This window comes from Lynx rufus, unplaced genomic scaffold (assembly GCF_022079265.1).
Source record: "Lynx rufus isolate CCGP_SWC_20201006 ecotype Redwood Valley unplaced genomic scaffold, mLynRuf1.p SCAF_9, whole genome shotgun sequence".
Taxonomy (NCBI): Eukaryota; Metazoa; Chordata; class Mammalia; order Carnivora; family Felidae; genus Lynx; species Lynx rufus.
This window is the reverse complement of record NW_025814897.1, coordinates 61,805,798-61,825,679: the sequence shown is the minus strand read 5'-3', so window position 1 is coordinate 61,825,679 and position 19,882 is coordinate 61,805,798. Positions and strand designations below refer to the sequence as shown.

The 19,882-nt window shown below is 40.6% G+C and overlaps 1 protein-coding gene across 1 annotated transcript; it reads left to right on the top strand.

Annotated features, from left to right (window-relative positions):
• The first annotated feature begins 416 nt into the window (after nt 1–416).
• LOC124505411 (hemoglobin subunit beta-1) lies at nt 417–1,744 on the top strand. Its single transcript, XM_047071359.1, has 3 exons — nt 417–565; nt 697–919; nt 1,490–1,744. The coding sequence occupies exons 1-3, from the start codon at nt 474–476 to the stop codon at nt 1,616–1,618; spliced, it is 444 nt and encodes a 147-aa protein (XP_046927315.1). The 5' UTR covers nt 417–473; the 3' UTR covers nt 1,619–1,744.
• The last annotated feature ends 18,138 nt before the right edge of the window (nt 1,745–19,882 follow it).

Below are 19,882 nucleotides of genomic sequence, written 5' to 3'. Positions count from 1 at the left end.
ATACTCCATATTGTTATTTAGTAAGGCCTCTGAATTTCTCATGACATATCTACAAAAGATATGTCCAGACCTCCCTTTGCACACTTACACCTGAACTCTGATATCAGGAGTGTGAAATAGAGTCTTGGAAACAGTCTGAATGTAAAGCAATGGTAAAGCTAATGGAGGTTTAAATTTAGTAAAATGAAACTCAAAGCCTACAGGTCAAACAAAATGTGTGTGTGTGTGTGTGTGTGTGTGTGTGTGTGTGTGTGTATTTGCTTTTGAAACATTTAGAACATTTGAAGGACGGGTATGGCTGTCATCATTCAGACCTCCCCCTGCAGGACCACACCTAGGCCTGGGCCAATCTGCTCATGGGAGCAGGGAGGGTAAGATCAGGCCTGGGCATAAAACGAAGAGCAGGGATAGCTACCAGCTTACACTTGTTTCTGGCACAACTGTGTTCGCTAGCAACCACACAAACAGACACCATGTCGTTTCTGAGTGCTGAGGAGAAGGGTCTGGTCAATGGCCTGTGGGGCAAGGTGAACGTGGATGAAGTTGGCGGTGAGGCCCTGGGCAGGTTGGTATCCAGGTTGCAAGGCAGGCCTAAGGAGAGTGAATGGATGCTGGGCAGGTGGAGAAGGCTCAGTCCCTGGGGCTTCTGACAGGCACTGACTCCCTCTGTCCCTCTGTGCTGTTTTCACCCCTCAGGCTGCTGGTTGTCTACCCCTGGACTCAGAGGTTCTTTCAGTCCTTTGGGGACCTGTCCTCTGCTGATGCCATTATGGGCAACAGTAAGGTGAAGGCCCATGGCAAGAAGGTGCTGAACTCCTTCAGTGATGGCCTGAAAAACATCGATGACCTCAAGGGCGCCTTTGCTAAGCTCAGCGAGCTGCACTGTGACAAGCTGCACGTGGATCCCGAGAACTTCAGGGTGAGTCTATGAGGTAGTCTCCTTCTCTTCCCTTTTCTGAACAAGCTCATGTTGTCCGTAAAGGGTATGGATATCCGGATGTTGTTTAGAATGGGAAAGAGGTATTCTAGTTGCACCAATATGGACTATTCAGGACTATTTTATTTCACCCTCTTTGCTTGTCCTCTTTTTGTTCTCTGTAATGACTTTCCTTGATTGTTTCAATTAAACTTTTGAGTGTTTAATTTAAACACTTCTCTTAATCCATCTAAAATTTTTTAGTCTAATGATTTTTTCCCTTATATCTTCCTTTGAAAGCAAGGAGGGTAAAATATGATTGCTTCTTTACATAGTTTGAAAGAATAACCGTGATATTTAAGTTCCAGTTTAGGTCAGAAGGAAAGAAACATTTCTAAATGTAAAATCAGGCTGATATGGTTAGAGTCACATCAATAGCAGCATCTGAAATCTAGTACGTTTCTGCTTATATTCTATGTGCACAACTTGCATCTGTGGATGGGGCTGGGGTATCTGAGCCTAAGCTGGATCCCTCTGCTAACCATGTACATACCTCTTGTCTCTTCCCCACAGCTCCTGGGCAACGTGCTGGTTTGTGTGCTGGCCCACCACTTTGGCCATGAATTCAACCCCCAGGTGCAGGCTGCCTTTCAGAAGGTCGTGGCTGGTGTGGCCAGTGCCCTGGCCCACAGATACCACTGAGCTCCCTTTCTTGCTTTCCAGGGAAAGTCCCTTGGTCCCCAGACCCTAATACCTGGACATGTCTAAATCATGAAATTCTTTGAACATCTGGCTCCTGCCTAATAAAGAATATTTATTTTCATTGCACTGGTGTATTTAAATTATTTCTGCATCTCTCACTCGAATGGGTACATGGTTGGGAGAGCAAAGCATTTAAAACATAAAGAAATGAGGGGCTAGTTCAGACGTTGGGAAAATATATCTATATCTTAGCCTCCAAGACAGGAGAGGTCGTAAATAGCTACATATGTGGGAAACAGATCCTGCTGCCTATTTTACTTTCCCTTAGAGAAATCAAGTGGAGGCTTGATTTGGGGTTTGGATTTTTCCTATGCTTTATTTAAGTCACTTATTTTATTTAGCCTTCCTTATAAATGTCTTCCCTCTCTCCAGTTGTCCAGAGCCTCACAGCCCTAAATCCACCAAGTTTTTCTTCCTGAAGTTTCCACTGTTCCTCTAAGATTTCCCTTCGTCTTTTGCTGTCCCGTTATTTGCCCTCCTCATCACTCTTACCCTGGTTCCCTCTATCATCTTATAACAGAGACTCCATATGAAGGACCCAAAGCGGGGGAGGTAGTTTCACTGCTCCTGGCCTTGAGACTTTCACAGTCTGCATTGGAAGGAAGGAACAAGTAATATTTTGAGAAATATATGACTAAGGAGAATGTGAAAAGGGACTTTTCATGTCTTGATAGTCACTAATGTCTTGCAATCGTTTTGTGGGCTCACACCAAATGGAATACCATTCTCCTCAAGATGCTTCAGCATGCATACCCAGGAAGTGATTGGAGGCCTGTTCCCTCCTCCGTCTCTCTCTGATGCCTCTGATGACATCTCTGCCTTTCTAGTTATTAGTATAGTGTTACCATCAGCAACACGCCCTGATTTCATTTCCTGGTCAATAGCCACTTATGTGGATCCTAGATTCTGGAAATCAAATGACTTTGAAGTGGTCCTTGTCCTTTCCCACATTCCCATTCTGAATATAGCTAGGAAGACTCTGAAAGTATTGCAACCAACAAGTAAATTAATCAATTAATTAAATTAATATGCAGGCTTCATTCAAACACAGAATGGAGATGAATACAAGCTGTCCTTCTAAATGCATAACTGATGATTCTCTAAACTTTCAGGATCAGAAGGGAGTTAAAAGTGTGCCTTGCTGACAACTTTGTTGGTCTGCTGAAGGAATCTTCACATTTGTTATTGACCTGAGTATTAATGAATTTGCATACAGAGAGAGCATGGAAGAGCAGAGCTCCTGTAGATCTAGATAGATCTTTGATACAAGCAAAGTGGAACGAAGAGTCATGCAAGTATCTACAAGAAAGAGGACTACACATGCCCACATAAGCATCAGAATGGAGTGGCAAGGTGTGTCAGGGAGGAAGGTGAAGAGTCTAGGAGGTCAAAAGAAGGGCCTGACAGTGGATGGGAAACACTAATAATATTAAGTGGCACAGGGTGTGCAATTTGGTGATGATTCTATTAGCAGAGCACTCTTTTTAAGCAGAATTGTGCAAAATTATTTAAGCCAAAGATGGCTTTATTGACACTTATTTGGCCAAAGGTATAGTGTCTCCAAATGACAAATGCCCCATTTTGACACGAATAGTACCATCTGGCTGCTGTTCTACTCCAGTACAAGCATTAGTTGGAGGCAGAGAAGGATGAAAGAGAGAAACAGAGTACATAGGGTGTGTATTTCATGTATAGAGATTACTATTCTTGTTTGAAAGCCACTTAGCACTTGTGCTTCTCATGGGAAGGAGTCTCTCACTTCAATAGGTATCAAGCAGTACAGAACAATCTCAATTATTCACATTCATAAAACAGGAAAGGGCCAGAGATGTTCCAAAATTACTCTTGCTTCTGCAAATTTCTTTATAAAGTTACTTATTTTTTCTTCTAGGACTGATTTTTATTTTCTGATTGTCTCCGGGCAATGTATTAAAATGAATGCATTTACTAAATTCTTACAACTAAATGAGAAAGGGGATTCTCAGATTTATGTGAGGGCCTGGTGTTAGAGCTGAACAAGGCCTGAAATTTTGTCACAACTAATCACTTTGTTACTGGGAACACACAGGATTTCCATCCATTTCAGAGAGAATACCTTGATAATGGCTCAGTGGATCCAGTCAGTCTTGATGCTATGAATGACTGGGTTCATCCACAATAGAAAGAAGATGTACACTTTGCCCATGATGAAATGGATGAGGAAGGAGGAATGGCCTTCAATGGAAGGGGCTAGCAGAGGGACATAAAGTAACATAAAGTATATCAGAATGTGACATACACACAGCTGTGAAAGCTTTGAGTTACTCCCTTCAGGAGGCAATGGGCACTTCAGATATGAGAATCAGAATAGAAGAAAGCACTATTAAAAAGAAATATGGTCCCATGGCAAGCAAGATGACCAATCAAGCACAGAGGCTGTTGATCTATGAGCCAGAGGAGGAGAGTTGGATCATATCCTGGTGTAGACAGTAGGAGTGAGAAAGGATATTGTTATCACAGTAAGACAGTAAGAGAAACCAAGGAGGTGAAGGCCATGAGGGATGGGGAAGGATGCACTCTGAATCCACCAAGCACTCTAATCTTCACTACCTGGGAGCTGATGAGCACTGAGGGATAGCTCAAAACCAACCCCCCCCAAATAATCTTATTAAAAATGGACAGAAGACATGAACAGACATTTCTGCAAAGAAGACATACAGATTGCCAACAGACACATGAAAAGATGATCCACATCACTAATTATCAGTAAATGTAAATTAAAACCACAATGATATATCACCTCACACCTGTCAGAATGGCTTAAATCAAAAGCACAAGAAACAACAAGTGTTGACGAGGATGTGGAAACATAGGAACCTTCATGCACTATTGGTGGGAATGTAAACTGGCATAGTCACCATAGAAAACAGTATGGAGGTTCCTCAAAGAATTAGATATACCTTATGATCCAATAAATTCACTACTGAGTGTTACCCAATGAATTTGAAAACACTAATTCAAAAAGATATATGCACTCCTATGTTTATTGCAGCATTATTTACAATAGCCAAACTATTGAAGCAACCCAAGTATCCATCGATAGATTAACAGATAAAGATGTGATATGTATATATGATGGAATATTACTCAGCCATAAAAAGAATGAAATCTTGCCATTTGCAACAACATGGATGGATCTAGAGGGTATAATGCTAAGTGAAATTAGTCAGAGAAAGGAAAATACCTTATGATTTCACTCATAGGTGAAATTTAAGATACAAAGAAAAAATAAACAAACAATAAAAAAAGCAGACTCTTAACTATAGAGAAGAAACTGGTGGTTACCAGAAGGGAGGTAAGTGGGGGGTATGGGGAAATAGGTGATGGGTATTAAGAGTACACTTACCATGAAAAGCATTGTGTAATGTATAGAATTGTTGAATCACTATATTGTACACCTGAAACTAATATAACACAGTACATTAATTACACATAGGAATTTAAAAAAATAACGTAGACAGTATAAACAATTTAGTCCAAGATGATTCCTGTTCTTTCAATATATTAAATTACCTCTACCCTTCTCTTCTCAGATGCATGGGACAATAAATATTTCTACACAGAGTTTTGATGCACCCCTTGGTCTCCTTGGCCAACCTGAATCATTAATATTAATTTGTAGTCCTTATACTAACTCAAGTCCTATCTCTGAAAGGAAATCAGAGGACATCAAAAAGACTAAGAAATACCACAAAGAAGTTCATGGAGGAATTATTAAAAGGGGGAAAAGGAGATGAAGGTAGCTTTGCTTTGTTGGTAAGGGAATGGAATGCATAAGAAAGTTGACTTTCTCAGTCTATGATAAGCCCTGAGCTGGGGAGTTTCTACATGAAGTGGAGAGCACATGAGGGAAGTAGGAGACTGGTCCCCTCCCTTCTCAGCTCCCTGTCTGCCTGCCTGCTCAGATTGGTGGTAGGGCTAAGCCTTAAACTTCACCATAATATCAGCTTTTTCACCTAAACTAAGGCTAGCCATGAAGAGGAGAGAGGAAATTAAAAGTAACAGAAAATATTTAAAAGGTGAAAAAAAATTATGAAAGGGAAAAAGCAGAACAATTCTGAAGGAAACCTGGACATTAATTTAATTGTTTATTTACCATAAGTAAACTAAAATAATAGAAAATTTAGAATGAGCATTTCTCGGGGCACCTGGGTGGCTCACTCAGTTAAGCCTCTCTCTGAGTTTTGATATCGGCTCAGGTCATGATCTCATGGTTCACGAGATAGAGCCCCGCATCCGGCTCTGCACTGGCAGCACAGAGCCTACTTGGGCTTCTCTCCCTCTCTCTGGCCTCTCTCTCTCTAAGATAAATAAATAAGTATTAAAAAAAAAAGCATTTCTTCCTTGCTATCACTTTACACATTAGACCCAGGATGGAAAAAGAATGATCTACCTGTCTGCAGGGAAGAGATTTTCTACCTTACCAAGATGACTTATAGCCTTCTTCAAAGTTTAATCAGATATTTCTGGGAGATGACCTTGAGAGGAGAGACCCTTGTATTTCTCTCACTTTGTGCCTATTTGGGACCACGTTGCTTCCCACAATTGTTCTTCTCATACAATTTCTAGTCAAATATGGGCAAAAATATGTGTACTTGTTATTATTGTTCCTGGATGTAGCCATGAACAATTTAAACTTGCTGGAACTCGTTTCTTCAGTGGAAAGATAAACTGTTCAGCAGCATATGCTAAAGATGAACATATACATACCCTACGACCCAGTAGTTTCCAGAAATTCTTGTGTGTGTACAAATTATCTACAATAATCTTCATAGCAAGATTATTTATTGCAGTCAAAAGCTAGAAAGGACTCAAATGTCCATCCAGAGTAGTAGCAATAAATGTATTTGTGGTATATACATAAAATGGAATACCATCCAGCAATGGAAAAGAGTCAACTATAGTTATGTCAGCAATATGAATGCAATTCACAAATATTATGTTGCATAAATAAGTCAGATATTAAGAAAATGATAGAGCTCAATATATATACATTTTAAAAAGAGGAAAATGAATCAATCATGATAGATAAAATGAGAAAAATCAGGATAAGATTAACGATGGAGAGATAGCACATATACCATACATATTCTTTTATTCTTAGACATTTACACATGCTACCATCCCTTCCTGGATCGTCACTGCCACTATTTTTACTGATATATAAGGTATTTCCAGTGTTGGGTGTTACTTCCTACAATATATTTTTTTCTGACCTTTTCTCCTTCTGAAAGTCTTTAACTGTGACCTTCGTTTATATTTCCATAGATATGCATTAAAAGTGGTACAGTAGGTATCACGCCAAACTCTATTACTCACTAACCTACAAACTCTGTGATTATGGTCTTTGTGGTTTTTTTTTTAACCATAGGACCTGGACCTCAGTGCCTGTATACAGTGTATTTTCAAAAACAAAATGAAATAAAACAAACTACCACTCCCCAAAAAAAGCTAAAAAGAAAGACAAAAATTATAAAGTCTATGAAGGATTAAATGAATGAACCACTTCTATGGTACCAGTGCTTTTCCTGGGCATTTTGTCCCATTCGAGGACAATAGCACCTTCCAAATAGTTGCTCTTTCTATTCTGAAAGACATGGCCTGGCTCATACCTGATTTGTAAGTCTATAGAAACTGAGACACTAGCATCTCAGGTAATGAGCCTTTATCATCTTTGAAGCATTCAGAAATTCAAGGATCTAGGAATTGTAGGAATTTAAGCAATTAAAATTTGACATTTTCTGTAATGTCACAATACAACAATGGCTGAAAAGCACTGAAATTTTGTTCCCATAAATAAAAAGTGATCTATTCTCACATAATGCAAAAAAACATTATCAAAGGCCACAGCAAGAGCAGTCTACCAGCACTGCATCATCAGAGCAGAAGAATCTTGGATAGGGTAAGCAAAGGCCATGTTAGTCACCCATGGCTTCACATAAGCCCTAGAGGGAAGTCTACCCACCATCTTTTTTCCCCCAGAAATAACACATCCTAGCAATAACATCCTGGTAAATTGCTTTGAGTAACTCCCTTCCCTGAGATACTGTGGCTATATTCTCACCCTTCCCTCATCTGGCTAAGGTTAGAGTTGCACTGGGTGAGTTAACTTTTGCCCCTCCACAAGCTTACCATCCTAAGATATGGCCAGTATTACTCTCTGCACAAGGTATTGCAGCTAAGAGCCTCATCTCTGTGGCAGTAGTAGGGCTAGCAGGCAAGGCATGTTATCTAGGGGTGCCCTGGAAGCCCTTTTTGCCCTTGGGAGTTTGGGTTCCCACTGATTGTGAAGGAGTTTGAACAGTCATCTGAGAATCCCCCAGTTCTAGTCTTGTCTATGGTATCTGTCTCTCCCATGCTCTGGAGACACAATAACCAGTTATCTGGGCCTAGGTTCCACTCTCAGCAAAGTAGTGCTCTCTCTGTTGGGGATGAAACAGGAACAAAGGAACTAATTTATTTCTTCTTATATCCTCTTCCTGTAAAGGAGGGTGGAACTGGAAATTAATGCCAGTATGTGAATTCAAAATTTCATTATTAATAGCATTTCTGTCAAGCATATAAACATGATCATGGTAATAAAATTTACATGAATAAATCATAATTCTAGATGTAACTGTTTTTTTTTTTAATTTTTTTTTTCAACGTTTATTTATTTTTGGGACAGAGAGAGACAGAGCATGAACGGGGGAGGGGCAGAGAGAGAGGGAGACACAGAATCGGAAACAGGCTCCAGGCTCTGAGCCATCAGCCCAGAGCCCGACGCGGGGCTCGAACTCACAGACTGCGAGATCGTGACCTGGCTGAGGTCGGACGCTTAACCGACTGCGCCACCCAGGCGCCCCATAGATGTAACTGTTTTTAAAACTTATTTATTTTTGAGAGAGAGAGACAGAGAGAGAGAGTGAGAGCCAGCACAGGAGGGGCAGAGAGAGAGAATCCCAAGCAGGCTCTTCAGTGTCATTGAGGAGCCTGATGTGGGACTTGAACCCATGAACCATGAGATCATGACTTGAGCCCAAATCAAGAGTTGGATGCCTAATCAACTAAACCATCCTGATACCTCTCTAGATGTGACTATTAATTTCTATAATATCCACCAGTTTTCTAGGTCTTTCTGAAGACCTTACTGATTTAATATGACAATACATTTTTTTATTGCTGGCCAAGCTATTCTTCTCCACTGTGTGAGGATTACAGAACAAGAGAAGTAATGAAAATGGTGATTGTTGGTGCCTACACTAAAGTCATAGAAATGACTTGGACAACAGCAGGAGTCTAGCAGTGTGTATTCTGGTACTCAATTTCCTAGAAAGACCCTGCAAGTTTTTTTTATCTTGAAAACATGGGGGATGAGTAAGATAGTCATGGCCTATTCTGTAATCTTCAGGGGACAATTTAAAATATGTGGAACACTTGGGAGGAGCCAAGATGGTGGAACAGCATGGAAGTTTTTTGTGTGTCTCACAGCCAGACCAACACTAAACCATCCTGCCCACCTAGAAAACGGGTCTGAGGATTAACACAGCAATCTGCATAACCTGAACCACAGAATTCAGCAGGTACATGGCGCAGAGAGACGAATTTGAGGAAAGAGAAGCAGCGGCTGGCAGGGAGCCACTTTTGCATGAGGAGAGAGGATGGAGACAGCTGCGGGGGGTGGGGTGTGGGAGAATATAGGAAAAGCACGCCTCCCCAAAAGCAGCTGGAGAGAAAGTGGAAAATGGGAAACAGCTGCAGGGACTGAGCTAAAAAGGGAGAAGGGAGAAAGGAGAAAGGAGAGGGTTTAAATTCCATTAAGACTGTAAACAGGGGGTGTGCAGAGTCTGAAACTCTGCAGCTCAATAACTGGAGGTGCTCTGGTAGGAAGGCTGGATCCCCAGGAGCAGAGTAGCATGTGAGAGGTTCTCGGGCCACATGGGGAGAAGTGATTCCACTGCTGGAAGGACATTTGATAGAGGCTGTGAGGCCACCTGGGCCCAGCAGACCCCAGAGAATGGCCACATTTGTTGGTGCTGGAACAAGGTTATTGGGGGTGAAGCCTGGTGTCAGATGTGTGTTGTGATTTTCCATAATCCGTGAAATGCTGCTGCTACACTGTCTCCCGAACTTTTTCTGGGGCGTGCTGGCACGTGGCCGCAGTATCTGGGTATCAGCAGAAGCACGGTCCTGCAAGCGCTCCTGGGTGTGGCTGGCACCTGGCCATTGCTCGGTGAGACCCTCTGCAAAGGGGAAGAATGGGTCAAGGCTGCAGTGCCTCAGAAGTGGGGGGGGCCGGGGAAAGTAGTGGCATCTGAGACAAAACTAGGGAGGGAGGTGCTGCCTGGGGCTTGGTCCCAGACAATGTGGAAGCGGGGAGTGGATGGAAGCTGAAGACGAAGGACGGGTACACAATTGCTGATCGGGGAGAATAGAGTTCCAATACTAGAGACTGGGTAGCTGGGTGTCACCATTTTCACTACTCCAGCGCATGCTACTAAGCACCTACCAGCACCACAACAATGCATCCCAGTAGGCTAGCAGCACCATCTAGTGGAGAACAGAGCCATTACACTAAGCCCCAGCCAACTGGGCCAACCTTGCTCTTCAAGAACACAAGTCTCACCGCCTGCTTAGTTTATGGACTATAAAGCGCTTCATAGTTTGACTTCTAGGGAAAAATAAAGCAATTTCAGTCATATTTCAGTTGTTATCTGGTCCATCTATTCAATTTTCTTTCCTTTCTTAATTTTAATTTTTATTTATTTTTTTCTCTCTTCTGTTTCTTTTATTTTTCTTGAATACAGAAAGAGAAAAACTTCATTTTTATTTTCAATTTTAATTAAAAATATTTTTCTAGCATTTTTTCTACTATATTTTTTACTTTTTTGTAAATTTTTTCAAATTTTATTTTACTTCTATCATTTCATTTTAGTCTACTTTAGTGTATTCATTTTTTCAAATTTTCAAATGATTTCTTTTTTCCTCCTTTTTTCTCTAATCGAACAAGCCACTTTCAACACGCAGACCCAAACACACCTAGGATCTAGCATCATTTATTCAATTTTTTTTCCCTAGAAACATATACACTATGAAAACTGAAACAGGAAGAAATAGAAAATTTGAACAGACCCATAACCAGTAAAGAAATCAAATTAGTAATCAAAAATTTCCCAAAAAACAAGAGTCCAGGGCCAGATGGCTTTCCAGGGGAATTCTACCAAACATTTAAGGAAGAGTTAACACCTATTCTCCTGAAGCTGTTCCAAAAAATAGAAATGGAAGGAAAACTTCCAAACTTTCTCTGAGGCCAGCATTACCTTGATTCCAAAACCAGAGACCCCACTGAAAAGGAGAACTATAGACCATTTTCCCTGATGAACATGGATGCAAAAATCCTCAACAAGATATTAGCCAACCGGATCCAACAATACATTAAAACAATTATTCACCACTACCAAGCGGGATTTATACCTGGAATGCAGGACTGGTTCAATATCCGCAAAACAACTAATGTGATTCATCACATCAATAAAAGAAAGAACAAGAACCATATGATCCTCTCAATAGATGCAGAGGAAGCGTTTGACAAAATACAGCATCCTTTCTTGATAAAAACCCTCAAGAAAGTAAGGATAGGAGACCTGGGAAGATGGCGGCATAGGAGGATGCTGGGCTCACCTCATCCTGCTGATCACTTAGATTCCACCCACATCTGCATAAATAACCCAGAAAACTGGCAGAAGACTAGCAGAACAGACTCTCCAGAGCCAAGTGTAGACAAGAGGCCCATGGAAGAGGGTAGCAAGGAAGGAGACGCAGTGCATGGTACACAGACTGGTGGGAGGGAGCTGGGGCAGTGGAAGGGCAGCCCACCTGGCAAGGCAGAGCCCCTGAAGTCTGGCTTGCAAAAGCGGAGGCGCCAGACTCCATGAGTTCTGACAGCTAGGGGGACTTAACATCTGGAATGTTAAAAGTCAACAGCTCTGCTCTCGGAGAGTGGAGAGGGCGAGAGGACAATGGGAGGGAGAGTTGTTGAGCCCTGGAAGACAGAGCTCAGCTCGGCGGTGGAACAAAGGCACTGGCAAGCATCATCTCCCTCTCCCATCCCCCAGCCGAAATTCCAAAGGGAGCCAGTTCCCATCACTGAACTTGCTTGCACCGTGCAAGCGCCCAATGCTGTGCTTCTGTGGATCCATCCCTCCTCTGGACCTGCCTCCCTCCGGTGCTGCAGGTCCCCTCCTGCAGGGGACCACTGATGGCAAAGCGAGCTAAGCCTGCCTCTCCCACCCCTGTGCACCTTCAGGATCCAACCCAGCTAATACGCCCTAGGACAGATCCCATGGAAGCAGCACCGCATGCCTGGCAGTGTGCAAGTAGCCCAGACAGGGCCACACCACTCCACAGTGAGTCCTGCCCCTGGGAGAAGGGAAGATAAGGTACACACCAGTTTGACTGGCCCCAGCGGTGGGCTGGGGGCAGACATCAGGTCTGACTGTGGCACCCCCACCAACACAAGTTACTCAGGACAGCACAGGGGAAGTGCCCTGCAGTTCCACACCACTGCAGGGACTACCCAAAATGACAAAACGGAAGAATTCTCCTCAAAAGAAACTCCAGGAAGTAGTGACAGCTAACGAATTGATTGAAAACGATTTAAGCAATATAATAGAACAAGAATTTAGAATAATAGTCATAAAATTAATCACTGGGCTTGAAAAAAGCATAGAGGACAGCAGAGAATCTATTGCTACAGAGATCAAGGAACTAAGAAATAGTCATGAGGAGCTAAAAAATGCCATAAATGAGGTATAAAATAAACTTGAGGCAGTTAGAGCAAGGATTGAAGAAGCAGAGGAGAGAATAGGTGAATTAGAAGGTAAAATTATGGAAAAAGAGGAAGCTGAGAAAAAGAGAGATAAAACAATCCAGGAGTATGAGGGGAGAATTAGAGAACTAAGTGGTGCAATCACACAGAACAATATCCATATCATAGGAATTCCAGAGGAAGGAGAGAGAGAGAAAGGGGCTGAAGGTGTACTTGAACAAATCATACCTGAGAGCTTCCCTGATCTGGGGAAGGGAAAAAGCATTGAAATCCAAGAGGCACAGAGAACTCCCTTCACACGTAACTTGAATCGATCTTCTGCACGACATATAGTGAAACTGGCAAAATACACGGATAAAGAGAAAATTCTGAAAGCAGCTAGGGATAAACAGGCTCTAACTTACAAAGGTAGACATATAAGAGTAGTGGCAGACCTATCTACTGAAACTTGGGAGGCCAGAAAGGAATGGCAGGAAATCTTCAATGTGCTGAACAGAAAAAATATGCAGCTGAGAATCCTTTATCCAGCAAGTCTGTCATTCAGAATAGGAGAGATAAAGGTTTTCCCAAACAAACAAAAACTGAAGGGATTCATCACCAATAAACCATCTGAAAAGAGATCCTAAGGGGGATTCTGTGAGTGAAATGTTCAAGGACTGCAAAGTACTAGAGACATCACTACAAGCATGAAACCTACAGACATCACAATGACTCTAAACCCACATTTTTCAGTAATAACACTGAATGTAAATGGACTAAATGCTCCAACCAAAAGACATAGGGTATCAGAATGGATAAAAAAAACAAGACCCATCTATTTGCTGTCTACAGGAGACTCATTTTAGACATGAGGACACCTTCAGATTGAAAGTGAGGGGATGGAAAACTATCTATCATGCTACTGGAAGTCAAAGGAAAGCTGGAATAGCCATACTTAGATCAGACAAAATAGACTTTAAATTAAAGGCTGTAACAAGAGATGAAGAAGGGCATTATATAATAATTACAGGGTCTATCCATCAGGAAGAGGTAACAATTATAAATATCTATGCACTGATATCAGCAGCCCTCAAATATGTAAAACAATTAATCACAAACATAAGCAACCTTATTGATAAGAATGTGGTAATTGTAGGGGACTTTAATACCCCACTAACAACAATGCATAGATCATCTAGACACAGGATCAATAAAGAAAAAAGGGCCCTGAATGATACATTGGATCAGATGGACTTGATAGATGTATATACAAAACTCTGCATCCTAGGGCACCAGAATATACTTTCTTCTCGAATGCACATGGGACATTCTCCAAGATAGATCACATACTGGGTCACAAAACAGCCCTTAATAAGTATACAAAAATTGAGATCATACCATGCACACTTTCAGACCACAGTGCTATGAAACTTGAAATCAACAACAGGAAGAAGTCTGGAAAACCTCCAAAAGCATGGAGTTAAAGAACATCCTACTAAAGAATGAATGGGTCAACCAGGCAATTAGAGAAGAAATTTAAAAATATGTGGAAACAAATGAAGATAAAAATACAACAATCCAAACGCTTTGGGATGCAGCAAAGGTACTTCTGAGAGGAAAATACATTGCAATCCAGGCCTATCTCAACAAACAAGAAAAATCCCAAATACAAAATCTAACAGCACACATAAGGAACTAGAAGCAGAACAGCAAAGACACCCCAAACCCAGCAGAAGAAGAGAAATAATAAAGATCAGAGCAGAAATAAACAATATAGTATCTAAAAAAGACTGTAGAGCAGATAAATGACACCAGAGTTGGTTTTTTGAAAAAAAATAAACAAAATTGATAAATATCTAGCCAGGCTTCTAAAAGAGAAAATGGAGATGACTCAAATAGATAAAATCATGAATGAAAATGGAATTATTACAACCAATCCCTCAGAAATAAAAGCAATTATCAGGGAATGCTATGAAAAATTATATGCCAACTAACTGGACAACCTGGAAGAAATGGACAAATTCCTAAACACCCACACACTTCCAAAACTCAAACAGGATGAAACAGAAAACTTGAACAGACCCATAACCAGTGAAGAAATTGAATCAGTTATCAAAAATCTCCCAACAAATAAGAGTCCTGGATCAGACGGCTTTCCTGGGAAATTCTACCAGACATTTAAAGCAGAGATAATACCTATCCTTCTGAAGCTGCTCCAAAAAATAGAAAGGGAAGGAGAACTTCCAGACTCATTCTATGAAGCCAGCATTACTTAGATTCCTAAACCAGACAGACCCAGTAAAAAAAGAGAACTACAGGCCAATATCCCTGATGAACATGGATGCAAAAATTCTCAACAAGATACTAGCAAATCGAATTCAACAGCATATAAAAAGAATTATTCACCATGACCAAGTGGGATTCATTCCTGGGATGCAGGGCTGGTTCAACATTCGCAAATCAATCAATGTGATACATCACATTAATAAAAGAAAAGATAAGAACCATATGATCCTCTCAATCGATGCAGAAAAGGCCTTTGACAAAATTCAGCATCCTTTCTTAATAAAAACCCTTGAGAAAGTCAGGATAGAAGGAACATACTTAAACATCATAGAAGCCATTTATGAAAAGCCCCAGTTAATATCATCCTCAATGTGGAAAAACTGAGAGCTTTCCCCCTGAGATCAGGAACATGACAGGGATGTCCAGTCTCACCACTGTTGTTTAACACAGTGTTGGAAGTGCTAGCATCAGCAATCAGACAACAAAACAAAATCAAAGGCATCAAAACTGTCAAAGATGAAGTCAAGCTTTCACTTTTTGCAGGTGACATGATATTATACATATGGAAAACCCAATAGACTCCACCAAAAGTCTGCTAGAACTGATACATGAATTCAGCAAAGTTGCAGGATACAAAATCAATGTACGGAAATCAGTTGCATTCTTCTACACTAACAGTGAAGCAACAGAAAGACAAATAAAGAAACTGATCCCATTCACAATTGCACCAAGAAGCATAAAATACCTAGGAACAAACCTAACCAAAGATGTAAAAGATCTGTATGCTGAAAACTATAGAAAGCTTATGAAGGAAATTGAAGAACATACAAAGAAATGGAAGAACATTCCGTGCTCATGCTTTGGAAGAATAAATATTGTTAAAATGTCAATACTACCCAAAGCTATCTACACATTCAATGCAATCCCAATCAAAATTGCACCAACATTCTTCTCAAAGCTAGAACAAGCAATCCTAAGATTTGTATGGAACCACAAAAGACCCTGAATAGCCAAAGTAATATTGAAGAAGACCAAAGCAGGAGACATCACAATCCCATACTTTAGCCTTTACTACAAAGCTGTCATCATCAAGACAGCATGGTATTGGCACAAAAACAGGCACATAGACCAATTAAATAGAATAGAGACTCCAGAATTGGACCCTCAAAAGTATGACCAACTAATCTTTGACAAAGCAGGAAAGAACATCCAATGGAAAAAGACAGTCTCTTTAACAAATGGTGCTGGGAGAACTGGACAGCAACATGCAGAAGAATGAAACTAGACCACTTTCTAACACCACTCACAAAAATAAACTCAAAATGGATAAAGGACCTGAATGTAAGGCAGGAAACCATCAAAACCCTAGAGGAGAAAGCAGGAAAAAAAACCTCTCTGACCTCAGCCGCAGCAATTTCTTACTTGACACATCTCCAAAAGCAAGGGAATTAAAAGCAAAAACGAACTCTTGGGACCTCATGAAGATAAACAGCTTCTGCACTGCAAAGGAAACAACAAAACTAAAAGGCAGCCAACAGAATGGGAAAAGATATTTGCAAATGACATATCAGACAAAGGGCTAGTATCCAAAATCTATGAAGAACTCACAAAACTACACACCCGAAAAACAAATAATCCAATGAAGAAATGGGCAGAAAACATGAATAAGCACTTCTCTAAAGAAGACATCCAGATGGCCAAAAGGCACATGAAAAGATGCTCAATGTCACTCCTCATCAGGGAAATACAAATCAAAACCACACTGAGATAACACCTCACACCAGTCAGAGTGGCTAAAATGAATAAAACAGGAGACTATAGGTGTGGAGTGGATGTGAAGAAATGGGAACCCTCTTACCCTGTTGATAGGAATGCAAACTGGTGCAGCCACTCTGGAAAACAGTGTGGAGGTTCCTCAAAAAATTAAAAATAGATCTTCCCTAGGACCCAGTAATAGCAGTACTAGAAATTTACCCAAGGGATACAGGAGTCCTGAGGGATATGGGCCCTTGTACCCCAATGTTTATAGCAGCACTTTCAACAATAGCCAAATTATGGAAGGAGACTAAATGTCCACCAACTGATGAATGGATAAAGAAACTGTGGTTTATATACACAATGGAATACTACATGGCAATGAGAAGAATGAAATATGGCCTTTTGTAGCAACATGGATGGAACGGGAGAGTGTTATGCCAAGTGAAATAAGTCATACAGAGAAAGACAGATACCATATGTTTTCACTCTTATGTGGATCCTAAGAAACTTAGCAGAAGACCATGGGGGAGGGGAAGGAAAAAAAAAGAGAGGGAGGGAGCCAAATCATAAGATACTCTTAAAAACTGAGAATAAACTGAGGGATGATGGGGGTTGGGAGGGAGGGGAAAGTGTGTGATGGGCATTGAGGGGCACCTGTTGGGATGAGCCCTGGGTGTTGTATGGAAACCAATTTGACAATAAAATTCATTTTTAAAAAGGGGGAAAAAAAAGAAAGTAGGGATAGAAGGATCATACCTCGAGATCATAGAAGCCATATATGAACGACCCAAAGCTAATATCATCCTCAATGGGGAAAAACTGAGAGCTTTCCCTCTAAGGTCAGGAACAAGACAGGGATGTTCACTCTTGCCACTGTTATTCAACATAGTATTGAAGTCTTAGCCTCTGCAACTGGACAGCACAAAGAAATAAAAGGCATCCAAATTGGCCAGGAGGAGGTCAAACTTTCACTCTTCGTAGATGACATGATATTCTATATGGAAAACCCACAGGATTCCACCAAAAATCTGCTAGAACTGATTCATGAATTCAGCAAAATTGCAGGATATAAAATCAAGGCACAGAAATCGGTTGCATTCCTGTTCACCAAAAATGAAGCAACAAAAGGAGAAATCAAGGAATCAATCCCATTCAAAATTGCACCAAAAACCATAAAATACCTAGGAATAAATCTAACCAGAGAGGTGAAAAATCTATACACTGAAAACTACAGAAAGCTTATGAAAGAAATTGAAGAAGACACCAAAAAATGGAAAAAGATTCCATGCTCCTGGATAGGAAGAACAAATATTGTTAAAATGTTGATAGTACCCAAAGCAATCTACATATGCAATGCAATCCCTATCAAAGTACCACCAGCATTCTTCACAGAGCTAGAACAAATAATCCTAAAGTTTGTATGGAAACAGGAAAGACCCTGAATAGCCAAAGTGATCTTGAAAAAGAAAACCATAGCAGGAGGCATCACAATCCCGGACTTCAAGCTATACTACAAAACTGTAATCATCAAGACAGTATGGTACTGGCATAAGAACAGACACTCAGATCAGTGGAGAGAATACAGAACCCAGTAATGGATCCACAAACGTATGGCAAACTAATCTTTGACAAAGCAGGAAAGAATATCCAGTGGAATAAAGACAGTCTCTCCAGCAAGTGGTGCTGGGAAAACTGGATAGCAACATGAAGAAGACTGAACCTGGACTACTTTCTTACACCATTCACAAAAATAAACTCAAAAGGATGAAAGACCTACCTGTAAGACAGGAAGCCATCAAAATCCTCCAGGAGAAACCAGTCAAAAACATCTTTGATCTTGGCTGCAGCAACTTCTTACTCAACACGTCTCTGGAGGCAAGGGAAACAAATGCCAAAATGAACTACTGGGACCTCATCAAAATAAAAAGCTTCTGCACAACAATGGAAACGATCAGCAAAACTAAAAGGCAACTGACAGGATAGGAGAAGATATTTGCAAATGACATATCAGATAAATGGTTAGTATCCAAAATCTATAAAGAACTTATCAAACTCAACACCCACAAAACAAAGAATCCAGCAAAGAAATGGGCAAAAGACATGAATAGACACTTCTCCAAAGAAGACATCCAGATGGCCAACTGACGCATGAAAAAATGCTCAACATCACTCATCATCAGGGGAATACAAGTCAAAACCACTATGAGATACCTCCTTACATCTGTCAGAATCGTTAACATTAACAACTCAGGCAACAACAGACTTTGGTGAGGATTGGAGAAAGAGGATTTCTTTTGCATTGTTGGTGGCAATGCAAGCTGGTGCAGCCACTCTGGAAAACAGTATGGAGGTTCCTCAAAAAATTAAAAATAGGACTACCTTATGACCCAGCAATTGCACTACTAGGTATTTACCCAAGGAATATAGGTGGGCTGTTTCAAAGGGACACATGCACCCCCATGTTTATAGTAGCACTATCAACAATAGCCAAAGTATGGAAAGAACCCCAATATACATATATATATCATATATCATATATATATATATATATATCATATATATATATAATGGAGTATTACTCGGCAATCCAAAAGAATGAAATCTTGCCATTGGCAACTACATGGATAGAACTGGAGGGTATTATGCTAAGTGAAATTAGTCAGTGAAAGACAAACATCATATGACTTCACTCATAGAGAACTTTAAGAGACAAACTAGATGAACATAAGGGAAGGGAAACAAAAATAATATAAAAACAGGGAGGTGGACAAAACATAAGAGACTCTTAAATATGGAGAACAAACAGAGGGTTACTGGAGGGTTTGTGGCAGTGGGGGATGGGCTAAATGGGTAAGGGGCATTGAGGAATCTACTCCTGAAATCATTGTTGCGCTATATGCTAACTAACTTGGATGTAAATTAAAAAAAAAATTAAAAAAACCATTTGTAACACTTGCAGTGTTTATACTAAAAAATTTAACTGCTGGGGCTCGGTTGCTCAGTGGGTTGAATATCTAACTCTTGATTTCAACTCAGGTCATAATCCCAGTGTTTTGAGATTGAGTCCCTCATTAGGCTTGGTGCTGAGCATGGAGCCTACTTAAGAATCTCTCTCTCTCTCTCTCTCTCTCTCTCTCTCTCTCTGTGTGTGTCTCTCTCTGTCTCTCTCCCTCAGCCCCTCTCTCCCACTTGTGCACACACTCTCCCCCCGCAAAAAAATTAATTGCTTATTTTAGTATGATTAAAGATAGATTTAGTTGCCACTTACAACTACTTCCGCTTATTTTTTGTCTTTCATTCAGTGTTTGACATCTTATTATGTCTGGTTTTTATTT

Coding starts and splice junctions, on each gene's coding strand:
- LOC124505411 (XM_047071359.1), top strand. CDS start 474: ATGTCGTTTCTGAGTGCTGAGGAGAAGGGTCTGGTCAATGGCCTGTGG. Junction 566..696: donor GGCGGTGAGGCCCTGGGCAG/GTTGGTATCCAG, acceptor TTCACCCCTCAG/GCTGCTGGTTGTCTACCCCT. Junction 920..1,489: donor TGGATCCCGAGAACTTCAGG/GTGAGTCTATGA, acceptor TCTTCCCCACAG/CTCCTGGGCAACGTGCTGGT.